Genomic DNA, 16,152 nt, shown 5'->3' on the forward strand with positions numbered 1-16,152 from the left:
TATATGTAAATGGCAGCCTACAAAATGCTTACGAAGCATGCATTTTGGCGTCTTCTAACGGGATGAGCTAGCACAAAGGCCCTTGCCTTAGCACAGGCTGTATCTTCCAGGGGTTACGGGTTCGAGCATGGCTGAGCAGAGGAGCTTCAGTGAGAATAGGGTGGGAATAGTTGGTCTGGAGTCTCTGGCGGCCCCTGTGGTCTCCTGGGTGCTTGCAGGTTTGCAGTGCTGTCAGTGAGAGGCACGATTCTTCTCCAGTAAGAGATGAGCCTGTGCTGCAGGGCTGTATTGCCAGTGACGCTATACTGCACGTGAAGTGGGGGGGTCACGGGTCAGAGTGGGGGTCCTGAGTGCGGTCGCAAGGTTCATGTCCGTGAGTCAAGACACAAAAACACACATTTTACCCTTTCCAAAATTGGGTAGCTATAAAAAATAACAGAGGAACATATTTGTGTCAAAACAACAAAGACACATTTTTAGCAGAAAGGATACTTTTATTTAAAAAAAATCAAAAGCTTGAACCTTCAGTTCGGAAGCCTGCATTAGACCTCTGTAGCACTGTAGCATGGTTGATTTTAATATTCCATCCGTCCACGTTTCATGGTGAAATCAGCAGGAAGGTTAAGTGACTGTTGTGAAAGAAGGTCTTGTGCTGGGGAGCTTCACTGCAAACGTGGGAAATCTTCAACCCTACCCTTTGCACGTCATACTGTATAAATTGGCTTGGTTACAAACGTTTTACTGGTTGAGACACAGTTCTTAGTACTTTAGCTTCCAGTAGCGCAGTGCTGTACATTCAAAACACAGGGATGCAGGGCTTTGTCTGTGATCATGGAAGCAGATTTAAAGGCATTATTAATCACGTGAGAGTGCACTTTCTGCTCTGCCTTACCACATTTCGGAGAGAGTGTAGTCTATGAGAACAGTCGCAGAAGCTTGGGCCTCTTTATTCAGTTTTGGGAGCTTAATAAAGATCCATACACACATTGCCATGTTCTGCCTGAAGGGTTCTTACAGGTTCGATTTCTTACTCTCAAATCCTGATGGCCGCTGAGGCTGAGCTGAAAATTAGAATTTCTAAATTAGACACAAGCCTAGTCTGTGCCTGACCTCAGTTTCACACCTTCTTTCAATGTGACTTGTGAATGCACAGAAAAATTGATGGTCTTAAACATATCTTTTTCACTGTACGCCTGCAAACGGCAAAAGAATTACTGATGACACAAATGCAAAGATGATTACCATAAATATAAAGTGTCGCTTTCCTTTTTGTAAACAAAAAAGAACAATACAGTATCAAAGGTTGTGTTACACAATATTCCTTTTTTTCTGTAAGAACTCCTTTTTTTTTCTGTTTACTTCAGCTCCTTTTGAAGAACCTTGTGACAAAGGCCAAACAAGAGCTGGTGCACAAAAGAAATACAGCACTCAGATCTAACGGTTTTAATAAAATATTTTATACAGAAATCAAATAATCACACAAACAGCAACCGAAAACGTGGGTGATAGAATCATAACAAGCATTAAGAAATGTGCCACTGTCAAAATGAAAACATTACAGAGTTTGCACTGGGTATATACCACCTCATTTAGCATTAACATAGTCTTGGTAGCAGTAACCTGACCTGACCAACAGGTCCACACAGAACAATGTTCTTTCACTCTGCCTGTGCATCTTTTGCCAGCTGTCGAGACTGGATGGTTGCAGGTGTCCCCTCTTGATGGGATTGGTGAGTTGATCCCAAACATGATTTATATTGAATTCAGATCACGAGGAAAAAAACTGCCTGAGGTCTGGAGCTCCTGACTGCTGACTTGCTCTATTTTGAGCCACTTCACCTGTTTTAACTGGAACCAAACTGAATTCTGTTAACTTAAAAAGAAGTTCACAAGAAAATGCTCAGAAAGATTACACAAATCATTGTGTCGCTGAAAACTGAAGAACGGTGGCTTAATTATTAATGACACTACAGGAGAGTCTTCACAGAGAGTGTTTTGGCGTGATTAAATCTCCAAACTGACACAATGAGAGCTATAAAAAAGCTTCATGGGAAGAAATGCAAGCAGTCACCACAGCAGAATACCTTAGTTCCTGTCTAATATAATGAGAAAGCCTTTTCTCGGCCTTGCTTCTGTACGTGTGACATAAGGGGTGGTAAAGTTTGGTGTCTGTCTCTCTCTTTGTGGCTTTACTATTGTTCCTGCACACAGACAGTGCTAGAATTTTTTTTTTCTCAAGGAAAGTTGTAGTGATGTAAAAAAAGATAGAAACCCACTTCCCATGTTGAATTCATGTATTTACTTTAAAGTATTCGCTGTGTTTGCAACCGTGCTTTTGTTAACACTGTAACATTGAGCAGTTACAGTTACTAGTGTTACTAGTAATATTATCAGCACCCACAGAAAACGTGCGATCGCTCTTCTGGACCAAGACTGAATTATCTCCTGTCATGGTCCAACACCTGCTATTTTGTAGAAAATATTTTTCCGTCTCAGAGCAGTGACATCTGCATTGTTATGATGGTTGTCTTTTATTTATTTAGCGTCTGTAGGTGGATAAGCTTGTGCTCTGCTTACGATGTACTAAATCTGAGCTAAAAAATCCAATTTTATGTAGTTTTTCTATTTCAAAACGGCAGAGAACCCTTACGAGTTCTTTACATTACTGAAAAGCAAGGTCACTCAAACAACTGATAAAAAGCTACAATTTGAGCCTAGAAACGTGAGGTGTGATGTTCCAGCACACCAGTTCTTGCTGAGAAGCTGCTCACCTGGACTGAAGCAAAAGAATTCAATGACTACAACATCCTACAGGGGAGTGGTATCGACTTCAGGCACACGGCGAGAGCTCAGATCTTTTATTTCAGATTGTTTGTGCCTTCGCGAGGTAGAATTTACACCTGTGCTCTACGGTTCACTCCTCGTTTCATGAGTTGAAAATGTGGGCAGAAGCAAGGCTACAGATTCGTGGTAAAACCGAGACCGTGAGATAGGACACGGGCCTGCTCGGCCTCCAGTCACCCACTCTGTGGTGTACCTTTCATCTGAAACCAGGCAGAGTCAAGAACAATAACGTTTTTCATCTTCTGGAACCTACCTCTACATCCTCTTTTGATAAACAAATTACACGGCCTGAATACCAGTAAACCCAGGCAGGTGAGGGCCTGAGAACAGAGTTTCCTATCCTGTCACATTGGTACAGTATATTGTGGGTCAGTCTACCAATCTGGACTTGAACATTCCTCGCGTACAACAACATTTTTTTAATACAGTTTCACCAGTTATTGTCCTCCTTGTAAGTGACAATTGATATTCGACCCAGCTTGGCTGTTACACTGCCAGAAAAAAATGAAGGCATACAGTACCTGTAAGTGTAGTATGAAGAATCAAAGACGTGTAGTTTGTTTGCTAGATCGATTAATAATAATAATTATTAATTGCTTACACTTATATAGCGCTTTTCTGGACACTCCACTCAAAGCAAAGCATGGGTGTTACTCTATGAACATGGGGCCACACTGTGGGCACTCTGGAATCAGTGTTATCCATCTAACCAGGTGTGACGTAGTTGGCATCAAGGTTTGTAGGGACAGCCCTACAATAAATTGGATTTAGGACCTCTGAATAAAAAACTGCCCCCTCAGTATTGCCCCTCACTATACAATTGGGTACAACAGGGCACTTTATCTGGTATTCATGCGGTTTAGGTTCCAACAGCACGTGACAAGCTTGCCAGGAAGTCTCATTGTGATCAGGAGTACAATGAGTTAGGTAATTTAGAAATGAATCTGAACTGTTCCATATCAGCCCATACTGAGCTGTATCTAACGAGACTGGGAAAGATGCCTGGCCTCGGTTTTGATCGGTTTGGCTAAACAGATCATCACACAGAGAAATGCAAATCTTAGGTAGGTATTAATGCTGTCGAGCAATGACACTTGTGGTATCGAGCCTGTTTCCTGAAAGTCTGGGCTGTACTGGGTCTGGGTATGTTCTGTCCGAACAGTGAACAGATCATTCTAAATATGGGAGAACAAAAAGTGTAATTGTGAAGTAACGTTTAAAAACCAAAGAAAATGGGTGCAGAGTGGCTTCTTATTAGAGAGCAAGAGTATTCTTCTTTTTAGAGATTACAGCATGCAGCAGAAATACATTCCTCAATACAAGTTAGAAATGACCATAAGTACCTTATTTTAGGCACAACCTTAGACAACACCTTAGGAACAAGAAAGCTCTTGGCACCCCTCTACCATTATTTTAATCTGAAGACAGGACGACATCGCGAACGTGCTGGAAATGGAAGATGGAAAGTCTCCAAGCTGTATTGCATTCATGGGCTGGTGATGCCAGGCTGTTAGCGACCCAGATGGAGGACATAACCCTCACTGAAAGTTCAAAGCCCCCTATGTCGCTCCCTGAAGAGCTGATTCTAACTGCTGCCAGCAGAAAACCATTATAACATGCTATTGGCAGCACGGACCGCACAGAAAAAAAAGACTCATTCCAGTTTACAGAATCCGATCGTGTCCGTTCGTTCTATCACAAAGACAAGCACTAGTATTAAATGGTAATGCTAATTCTATACTAATACTAATTCTAAGCAATAGTAATAAATGTGCATAGCCACAACTCCTTATCTGAAAAGGCTAGTTATTTCCATTTACCAATACATATTAAACTTTGATCTGTGTGATTGTACAGCAAGCTATGAAAAAACAATAAGAAAGAACAAAAAGTTCTTGCAAATATTAGCACACTTATTGCTTCTGAAAACACTTGTTACCTTAAAAGAATTAGATCCCTGAAAATTTAAAGTATCTTGTGAATGGTTAGATTTTATTTCTATTTTACAGATTCGTTTATTAGATCACTTTATTGGCCATATACAATTTCTTGTATAAGGAATTTGTCTTTTTGCAGACCCCAGCTTGCTCTCCATGAGACACAGAGACAGGGAGAGAAGCTGGGGGTCAGAGCGCAGGGTCAGCCATTTATACGGCGCCCCTGGAGCAGATGGGGTTAAGGGCCTTGCTCAGGGGCCCAACAGAGTAGGATTCCTCTGCCGGCAGCAGGATACGAACCAGCAACCTACCAACCACAGGCACAGAGCCACTTATTGAGGTTTGTGGTATAGTATTACCTTACATTACTTGATTATACCTTCAACATATAGTTGTCCCTCTGGTACTTTTAGTATGCCTCCCATCAGCATGTCTTTGACGTTTGTAAATGTTCTGAAATGGATACAATGAATAAAGATTGCCTTTCTGCTGAGAACTGAATGGCCGAACAAGCAGTTTTACACTGCCATTCAATTTGCCATGTTTTAGCGACAAATTGTGTTGCGGATTAGTATGGATGGTCACAGAGATGACTTTGAATTGAAGTTTTTAATCCACTTAAAACTCCACATGAGGACACTTTAAGCTCTGTTGCATATAAAAATAAATTAAAATCACACTACATTTTTAGATCAATTTAATCTGTCCTTTACTGATTTTATAATCCAAAAATCTATTTTCTCAAAACATAATTAAAGCATGTGACTGAAGCCGATAGTTTGTCTTTTTTCCCAAACACTGGCTAGATGAGATCGTTGGATCAATAAACTACACATTTCTAATAATCCCCCTCTCTAAACTGGCTTTGTCACTCTGCTCTCCTCCCCACTGAGAGCTGGTGTGTGGGGAGAGTACTGGTGCATCATCCAGGTGGGGCTGCACACTGCTGGGGGTGGAGGGGATCCCCATTACCTGTAAAGCACTTTGAGTGGAGTGTCCAGAAAAGCACTATATAAGTGTAAGCAATTATTATTATTATTATGCAAAGGAACAAGTAATAGGTTTATTCCATGCTGAAAAAAAGAAGAAAGAGAACACAACGTTTTGGCCGTGGAGCCTTCTTCAGGTGTCAATAATAATAATAATAATAATAATAATAATAATAAGGCCACTTGCCTCACAGCCCTGACAGATTACGACTACAGGGGAATCAACGTGTTGGGATCCCGGTATTGATTACATGACCGATCTGACATCCATGCACAAATGAAACGGGGTAAATATTATTAATCAAAACACCCTCTAATAATAATAAGTTTCATTCTGGTCTTGTTAATTGCAACGATGCACTGCATTTAACGTCGGCGTCTTTCTAAAGGGCAGAAACGTTCTGAATGAAGCCAACATCAGCCTGCGTTACGCAATTACACATCGACTTTTTTTTTAACCGGTGAAAGATCCAGTCGGAGTTTCGTTTTCTGAAATGACCAGGAGGGAAGAAAAGTAACGCACCTAAAAAAGGGGTGCTCCCTGGCCGCATTAAACGTCAGCATAGAACTTGATCCGTGTAACATTAATGTAAGGGTATACTGGCGAGGTAAAAAGTTTTAAACACTGGGTCAAGTCTCGGCTCTTAGGCGGCAGAGGCAGCTGTTGTGCACCACTTCGCTTACTTTTTTAAGGCGTTTTGTAAGGATGCTATTAACCTGTATCGGGACACCCGCTCTCGCACAACCTGGAGAACTTGTGCTGCGCATCCCCACCGGCGCAGCTCCCGTCGGCACCGGAGCCCCGGATTGGCCGAGCGGCGCCGGGGAAGGCGGGACTTCTGGTGCGGATGTGAAAGGTCACTTTGAAACCAGCATGGTCGGTGCGGACGGGGGACTGGCTTCTCGTTAGCAACCCGAGATTCAAATTCCTTTACCCATGGAGTCAGCCAAAACAGGTACCGTAAACATTGCGCGACGTCTCATAAAGGGCTGGAGAAAAAATGCTGGAGTTATCGCCGGAGTCCCCTCCCCCCTCACCCCCCGTGCTGTTTGAAATATTTCATATAGCAAACATTTGTAACAGCATCAGGGTGTTCAAGACAGTTCATAGAGCCCGTTCAAATTAATATTACTGGCATGTCATTCGGCCCTTATGATCAGTTCTTGGTGATGGTAACGCAAAGCCTTATTCGTCTTTTAGGATTGCGAAAAAGGCACAGTGGAGTAGACCCTCCGGTGTCAGATGGTATGGCGCTTATCGTGTTTCTAAACTGCGGTTGTTTACTATGTGAACTTCTTTACTGCGTCCTTATGACGTGTTTTGGATACTTAAAAAAAAACAACGAGCACTTTGCGCGGCACACGATCTTTTCGTGCGGGTGGTTTTACAATTGGGGTGTCTTACCTGCAGATATCCGTTTTGCTGTTCAGATGGAAACATTGGGGTTTTTAAAAAATGTTTCGGGGTTTCATGAAGTTAACACAGAACAGGGCAGACACCCTTTTGCTGTTTAAAGTCACCTATACAAACAGTGTAATAAAAGGAATAGACAAAGTTCATAGAAACATTGTCCCCAGCGCTTTTGAAAGGCCCGATTACATTATCAGGTGATTCACTTTTAAACGAAGAATATCTGAATGTATGTGTCTTATTACCTCATATAGTATGTGCACAGCTTCTGCAAGTAAAAAAAAAAACTCCCCAGAGCTTTTTCTGATGGTCTCGCTAAATAATATAGTTTCCTGTGACATCAAGAAGCATAAACACAGAAGCACTGCAACCACTAAGAACTGTAGGTCAACCTCAAGGAGCTGCTTGACCTACCAGCCTGACCAGAGCTCTTTCCATCGACCAGAAAGATATGTGCAAAAGCAAGAATGAAACGTAATTTCAGAATGGTTTCTGTGTTGTCTAATCTGTCTGTGTTGTTTGTACTTCCATGTCACCTGAGCGTTGGTGTGTGCTGTCATTCATTCCGGTTAAGAGCATCTGTTAAGCACATGCTAGTAATAATTGCAAGGGGCTGATGGTATAGCATTTTAACCCGGCTGCACTCGGGCTCATTCAGTTCAATCCAGTACTCGTCTATAAGGCACTGTACCCACTTTCGTTTTTGTTCAGAATGTGTCAGTTGTCAACACTTGAGTTGTTCCCAGCAAGGTATTGCAGATTTCTAAGCCTGAGCCAGAATAACACTCTCCATAGGCTAGAAATGGGAACCTTTTTTAAGCTGGGGAGCCTATAGCAGGATTTGATCTAATTACAGGGTCAATCAGGGATATCGATGACTGGATGGGGGCAAACTGTTAACTTTTTTATAAACCATATTTCCAAACAAAGCTGCAGTCTGCAATAAAAGTCATGAAGAATGTTGCATGAACAAGGGAGATCAGTCAATATTAATTAGCAGCATACAACGTCAAAAGCATTACATTATGTAGTTAATAAGCATTTCACGACATAGTCAAGACTGTACCAGACAATGCAGATATTTTCTGAATATCTTATCGCAAAAGTTAAAGAAGTTATGTTAAAATGCGTAATCTGTGGTGTGTGAGTTGTCATGCAAAACTGCTTTAAAATGAGCAATCACAAGGCACAATACAATAAATCTGAAAACAAATGTGCTTATCTGGCATTGCGCATCACTGACCTTGGCCGCAAGTGCCTTATCTTTTGTGTTTGTAGTTGCACACAATGGTGCACGGTACTTGTGTGCAGTCACTATTAGCCATCCCTCAGATCAGGTGTTAAACTGAGATCATAACTGCTGGGTCTGGAGCAGAGGTTCCCAGTGCTGGTTTCTGCTCCAGCCATGACACAATCCGGCCCTTCCTTGACTTAATTATTACTGCCTTCATAATGTGATTAATTTGAGCTGTTTGTGCCCAGCTCTTAAACATGCTGGGAGCTTTATCCATTGTTGTTTTGTAAGCGAAATAAAATCCCAGGTTTGTGACTGGAAACAAAATGCTGTTTTCGAATCAATTGAAGCAACTGCTTAGATCAAGTAAGGCTTCAGTGATCTAATGTAGGCGGGAGGGAATGAAAACTAGCCACGAACTAGATCTTAATGACGCTGTTCCTAAGAGCAGAGGCGTTAACCCTGGTGTCCTGACTCAATTCCCCAGTTTGGCCTACTGACACTTACCTGTTCATGTCAACGGGGCAGGAAGTCGTCTCTCAGCGCCTCACCTGACCTGCTGTGCAGAGGAGCTGCTGGCTCAACACGAGCGCCCCATGTCTCCCACAGGGGTCCTGTGCTTCAGGGAAGGATGAGGGTTGTACCCTCCTATACGTAAAGCATTCCAAGCCCCTTCAGGAAGAACGTTCTGGAATTACTATTTTCCAGTGCTGTCTTGACTGTATTGTCTTCAGTCTCTAGTGGCTAGTAAAAAAATACACATAATATAAATATGAAACATAGCGGTTCGGTTACATGCTATATAGCATGCGTGGTCATATAAAGTAGTTTGTTGAAACTGATGAAGTTGTAAACTACTAGTAAGACAACCCTTAATCATTAAATCTTACTCTGTTTTGTAGTTTTGTGTAGTAGGGGATAGCTGAGTTTGTAGTCTTAAGATCAAACATGCTGGTATGGCTTGTCCCTTCTGGGCAAGGTCAGAAAACAGTATATTAAAGGTTCCAGATGACAGGAGGCCGTTAAACGAATCTAGCCTCTTTGGTAGTTGGTAGCTAATTGGTCTGATTATCTCTTCCAGACCTTTCTTCAAAGAAGCCAGGGGTCCGTCTCCAATAAAATAGCTGATTAGCTTGTTTCAAGCTCCCTTTACTCTCCTGTTCTCAGATTATATTTGTACAAACCTTATAAAGCTGTGTTGTGGATAATAATTATTTGAAGGAACAGGTGAAGGCTTATTCCATGCTGTAAAGAGAAGAAAAGAAACAACGTCAGGCTGTGGAGCCTTCCTCAGGTGTAAGGTCTTCACCGCACACCTGTCTCACACCTGAAGAAGACTCCACGGCCGAAACGTCGTGTTTCCTTTCTTCTCTTTTCAGCATGGAATAAACCTTTGCTTGTTCCTCTGCAGCCTACGCATGCTGACGCAGATCCCTACTTGAACTACTTATTATTTGAATGTGTGAAAAAGAGCAACATAATGTGGAAATGCTTTTAGCTATGGCTAAAATGTTTTCACTTTTGCTTTTACTTCTGAACGTTGGATGCAGAATTTGTGACTCATTCCCATAAGTAAAATTTAAAAGTAAAATTTGTTGTAATGTTTTTTTTTTTAAAATATATGTTGCTAAGTGGTATATGGTCCAATTATTATTTTCATTGGCTCCTCTTCCATGATTTCGAATTTTCTTTAAATTGTATTGCAACGGTAAGCATAAAATTACCCAGTCTGGAATCTGCAACAACCTGGAAATCTGTTTCAGGCTGCCAGTCTTTTACTTCAAATGCCCAGTAATGGCCTAGACAGAAGTTACATATTTGTTCTAAGGGCCACTGGGTTTTCTGTTGTGACCAAGGATGACTTAGCTTAGCTGCTAATGTAAAAAGGAGTGCTCTGGGGTCCACTGCCAGCCTGACACTATTTTAGGTGGATTATTCATGGGTGGTTGAAGTATCACCATGGGGACTATGGGAGGTGGCTTTGTCCTGCAGGTCTGAGCAGAATTAGAAAGCTTGAACTGAAGCATTCTCTTGACACCCTCACTCTGATTTTCTCTCTGCAAATGGCAGGACGTCACAGGACTGTTACAAGCTTGTATTTCTGGGGAAAAAAAATCAAGCCCTACATTTCAAAATGAACTATATCTACAGTGGCTGGAAATGAAGGCATCAACACATTCCATTGTGGTTTTGCGATCGGGCCACTGTAAAAAGGAGAAAAAAAAAGACCCGGTCAAGTTGTAATCAAAAAAGTGAAAATGAATAAATCTACTTTAAAAGATGATGTCATTTTTCGTAACAAGATAGCAGCTGTTGGAATGATGTCAGTCTCTTATGTTTTGTGGTTGCACAGGAGTTTTTGTGGCGTTTTTCTGATATCTTTGTCTTGCACTGTACTGCATGGCGGAAATTTTTATTCTGCATGTAAATCCCTCGTAGTTTGGCCTGCAAGCTTTCAAAAGGTGGAGTTCAGTTGTTTTGTTTGCAAACATCATTCAAAATATTTAAGACAGAACAGACAAGAACATGGTGTCATCGATAAGCCACCCAAATTCTTTTTAAAAATCTGTTTACACAGTGCATGGCCTTGTGTTTCATTTAAGGTCTTTCTCTGATTAAGTTTTTACCCCTTTTTAAATACACAACACTATTTACAAGTCCATTGTAAATAGTGCTGTGTATTTAAAATGCAATAATTATTTCTATCAATTCCAGATAAAAAACAATAGGAATAAAACTGCAAAACCCAGCCATTGTGCAATTTATTTTTTCTGGTACACAAGGCATGAAGGCCTTTTTTGTAGGAAGCTGTGCATTGATTTTACACACAAAATATAAAACAAAATGAACATAAAATTCAAGTGGTTTCCAGTCCTGGTTCTGGAGAAATACACACTTTTTTTCCACCTGAGCCCTCAATGAATTGAAATCTTTACAGATCCAATAATAGCTCTAACGCACAGTCTTCAATTGTTTTAAGTTTTTAAACAGGTAGGAGGGTTGGCATTGAACTACTGGCATTTCTTAAGTAATTTAAATTTCCCTGTCTTTGAGTTGAAAGAAGGAAAAAGCTTGAAAAGGTTCTAACCCAGCAGCCTGTTGGTTGAGTTAAGGATTTATTTAGGTAAAGAGCTCAGCTGCAGTGAGAAACAGCAGGCTTGTGGTTCCCTGGGACCAGCACTGGGAACCCTGATGTACACCACAGTGAAAGACACCATCTTTGGCAGGGTTGCGAAGACTGGTCTTTCTGCTGGATCAATATTTATAATTGCCCGGTGTCTCCCAAAAGAACACCTTATTCAGTCTTGGCATTTACATTTTAAAGTAATAATTTCAGTTTGAATAATCAGGAATCTCCGCACTTCTGCCTCACTATCCTGGCGGGTAAGAAACTTTGCCCGTGCCGTGGTGTCTGTTGTCTACTCTCACTGAGGTTGTGAAATTGTGCTCTTCAGGGGAACCTTCCCTGCGCCACGTGGAGAAAGATGTTCTGATTCCCAAGATGATGAGGGAGAAGGCGAAGGAGTACTGTTCAGAAAAAGTCGACGGTAAGTTTCTGTAAATGCCGTAAGTATTTTTTTTCTTTTTTCTTCTGGTGAGCACTGATTTTAAATGTTAGTATTCCATTTTCCTTTTCAGCCATACAGAAGATGAATTTAAAACAAGGTAACACAGCACACCTGTGAAGTGAACCCAGCACTAAATCATAGGGAATATCGTGCGATTACATCCTAAAGAGGATACCAGACCTCTTAGGACACAGACAGACACAATAATTAGGCAGGAGTGATTGCTCAATAAACATTTTCTATTTGTAGTAAAGATTTAATCTCTTAATCTTTCTAACTTTGTCATCCTGACAAGGAAAAATACCAGCAAACAGGAAAGAATAAGTTTCTCTTTCGTTACGTTCTGTGTGGTATATTATATGTTTTTGGTGATCAATGGTATTGAAAGAAGTGCTTAAATATTTTAAAAGTAACCTCATTCAGAATACAGAGGACAGTAATTTTCTTTCCTGTTGGATTTTCAGATTTTCATGTTTTACATGCTATAGGTGTTTAGGAAGAGAATCATGATGAACACAAGAACATTACAGACTGTGCTTCTTAAAACAGTAAGAAGCCTAATAGATGTAATGGAAATTTTCTTGATATTTTATGATGATGTAAATGATTTCCCTTAGGACAGTGGGTCTATGTGAGCATAGGATCGCAATATTTTATATTTAATTTTTCTCAGTGTCCACTGTCAGAATCCTGCTGTTGTTACAGCATAATAAGTGTAATCTGTCTGACCTAACACTTGCGTCCTGTGTTGTATTTAACTTAAGATGTCTAAAATCTGATCATAAAGCCCCTTTGCATCAAATAAAATGGAAGCAGAAACTATTTTCTTATGGGGGAAGTGTGGCTCTGTACAGTAACGTACTTGAGTTTCTCGATTGCCAGAGAAAATCTGATTTCGTGACATACTGGTCTCCTGTAAAGACAGCATGCTGTTCAGTATCTTAAACTGTATCACTGGCTATTGATGAGCTCAGTTTGACGGGTAGTACTGAAACAGCTCTTGTTAGTGTTTCTGATGATTTCCTGCTGGCTGCTTTTATCTATTCTTGTTCTTCCCAACCTTCTGAAACTTAGATATCGTTCCATCTTGCCCAAGAGGGTTGTTGGTATAACTGGTACTCTATTGCGGGTGGTTTATATCTTATCTTACACACGGGAAATAATTAGTTGAAGCCAGGGGTTGTTCGTTATTGGTCACATCTGGTGTCCCACAGGGCTATATTCTTGGTCCATTTCTTTTTAATATCTCTGTATTACTGTTGGGTCAGATTCATTGCAGATTACAGCCTTCATTGTCAAACGGGTGTGTCCAAAAATCTTTATTCATATAGAAAGGGGATGCTTTTGACTCTGACAAGACCAGAGTTATGCTAATAGGCTCTCATCCTCAACTCCACACCTCTGTTAACTTTAGTTATTGGTGATGTTAGAATCAGTCCACAATGGACAGGAGTCGTGTTGTCATCTTTGATCTGAGCCTTACATTTAAAGTTCATGTGCACAAAATTTGTGAAGATATGGTTTTTAAATTCGTACCAGTGTTTATGTCCATTCATATCTGCCAGCCTGGTGCACAAAAGCTACCCTATTGCATGCTTTTGGCTTTACCAGGCTTTATTATTGCCAAACCGTGCTTGAAGATGTATCCACATGTGTTCTTAAGTTCCAGGATGTTCAAAACTCAGCTGCTCATAACATCACTAAAACTAAAATGCATGAGCATCTGATGTCTTTATACTGGGCCCTTGTGGATTTTGCAATGCAATTCAAAAATTCTTGCATAGCCTTGTGGGCATGAATCGTTGAACTCCTTCTGACATCTTGCAAGCTGTTAACTGCCTGTTTACTAACACGCCATTTATACTCTTTGGACTTTGGTCTTTTTTCCCCGGTTTCCAAAGAACTGAAACATGGCTCTGAACCCTGGCTCTGTTGCTCCTGGGCTGTAGAGTGATCTTCAGCCTATGTTAGATTGTGCGTGTCAATTAGCACTTTCAGCATTAACCAAGAGTAACAAAAAGCGCTGTGTAGTCTAGCTGTTGATTCAGTTTAATTCATCATTTATATTTTGTACATATGCGTCTTTATTATTCTGCTATAAACCACTTTGATATACATTTAACGAAAAGTACTATATAAAATAATACTAAAAGAAGAAAAATGTAAGTTTCTTCTTATTAAAAGTATGTCTTCCATACAACAAACAAATGAAAATATTAATTACTTCGTGTACTGTAATGGGAAGGACCAATACTGAACTTGATGATTAGCCTTAAATCTTTGACTTTGCAGTGTTTTAAGGTTTTCTGTTAATCGGGAAGAGTTGCTGTGTTAAATAAAGCTTGATGTCTCTTTGATTTCACTTTAGACTGAATAGTTAGATGCATTGTGATTCCCATTGAAGACTAATATTTTAAACTTACTAGTTTAAATACTTAGAACTTACTTAGTTCTAACATGAACATATCATAAACCATACATCATTTTTCATATCAAGTAAGGGAAGATGTTTTTCCCCAGACACAATAAGTTTGGAAGTGTGTTTGTTTGATTAAGAAATTCTTAGGCATACCCTTTTTTTCTGAAAGAACAATTCTAGAAAAAAAGTATCTCTAAAAGTCTTAGCTAGAAAAAAGTATAGACGTTTAATATTCTTAAAAATATTGGTGAAATGCCAATTACAGTATGCATAGTTAATTTTAACAGATCAATACGTGTCATTAACACCTTCATGTGTGAACAGTACTACTGGCGTTTTTTGTGAGAGTAGTACAACACAGGAAGCATACTTTGTGTATTATAAATAAGATATTTTAGGAAAAACAGTCTATTTAAACATTTTTACTTGTTAAATATAAATTTATATAGGCAATGTACATAGGGTTTGGTGCTTTGAATATTGACATTTTGTTTTATGTATTCTTGCTGTATAGATACATGTGGATGATTTGCTAAAATATTGAATTTGTCCTTTGCATTCAGTTGGAGAGGATGAATGTGATATTTTTTGCGTTCTTTATTTTTGGTATTGAGAAATAGAGTTTTACCACAGTTTTCACACATTGATTTGGCAACTCCTGCAGACGCTTTGAAACTTGTGATATCCACCCTGAGTCCTGTGTGTTAAAGGCCTTTACTGGACAACTCTGCATCAGTGTTTGCAGAAGTTAGCAGAAATAGATGATAAGAGTTCCATGTACTAGATATCATTCCTCTGAATGAACCTATCTGGCAGGTACTGTCTAAAGTGGTACACGCATGGACTGCTTCCTTTTAAAAAACTTTTCACGTGCTGTCATGGTTTAAAACATTAATCCTAATATTTATTGAGTACACCCATAACTGTGACGAAAAGAAGGACGAAAGAAGCTAATGCTAACAAACTAGATCTACTGCAGAAGATTATGAAATAAGTTGTAAGTCTAAAAATATTACAGTCTTCTGTGGGGAAAAAATATGCACCAACTACTGTATTTGGCCTGAGGTGGAATCTAAGAGACATCAAACTTTATTTTACACGCCAACCTTTCAAGGTTAATAAATCTTAAATTGAACTTGAATTTTCTCTGGCAGTGAAAAGTTTGAGTTGAATTCTAACTGTACACTAAAATTGAACGATGTTTTAAGTTTGGTTTGTAGAAATTGTATTTGTATTGTATTTGTGCACATACTTTTTCCAGGAAATGTCTCATTATGACTTGCTTAGTATACCAGCAGTAAGGTGGTAAGCCTTCCATGCTCTATAATCTTACATGTTTTATAGGTTATTTAAAGAAATTACCACATCTCATAAAAATAAGCGTGTAGCTAGCCAGGATTTGCAATCTGGATAGTTAATAACAGAGGCACGGGACTGCTCCTGACAATTCAAAGTATAGATTTGAGTTTGGTCTGCCTTAACACACACAGAATAATACAGCCATGCGCGAAACCTTGTATTGCATTGTTCTTTTAGATAACGAACAGCTTTTACCACAGCAATTAAATTGCTTTCATTCGGCGAAAGGATCTCTCTATAGCCAGCAGCACGAATAATTAAGTGACGTGCTCTCTTTTTACACGAGCATTTAACCGTACATACAGAACCTTGGATCTCTACAGTTGATCTAATTTGTTAGCATTAATTAGCTTCTTTTGTCCTTGGACACTTGGTGCTCACAGCTATGGG

At 39.9% G+C, this 16,152-nt stretch overlaps 1 protein-coding gene across 3 annotated transcripts in view; it reads left to right on the top strand.

Annotated features, from left to right (window-relative positions):
• Positions 1–6,575: 6,575 nt before the first annotated feature.
• The window catches only part of cmc1 (C-x(9)-C motif containing 1), a 30,197-nt gene continuing 20,620 nt past the window's right edge, over positions 6,576–16,152 (top strand). For 2 of the 3 annotated variants that reach the window (XM_088602076.1, XM_088602078.1), the window contains exons 1-2: positions 6,576–6,726; positions 11,871–11,963. In XM_088602076.1, the coding sequence (XP_088458202.1) occupies positions 6,708–6,726; positions 11,871–11,963 (112 nt within the window). In that variant the 5' untranslated portion in view covers positions 6,576–6,707. Of the gene's footprint in view, positions 6,727–11,870; positions 11,964–12,054; positions 12,082–16,152 lie in introns of all 3 variants that reach the window. The other variant, XM_088602077.1, reaches the window with a different exon arrangement.

The sequence above is a fragment of the Lepisosteus platostomus genome, chromosome 12, assembly GCF_059453375.1.
Source record: "Lepisosteus platostomus isolate fLepPlt1 chromosome 12, fLepPlt1.hap1, whole genome shotgun sequence".
NCBI lineage: Eukaryota > Metazoa > Chordata > Actinopteri > Semionotiformes > Lepisosteidae > Lepisosteus > Lepisosteus platostomus.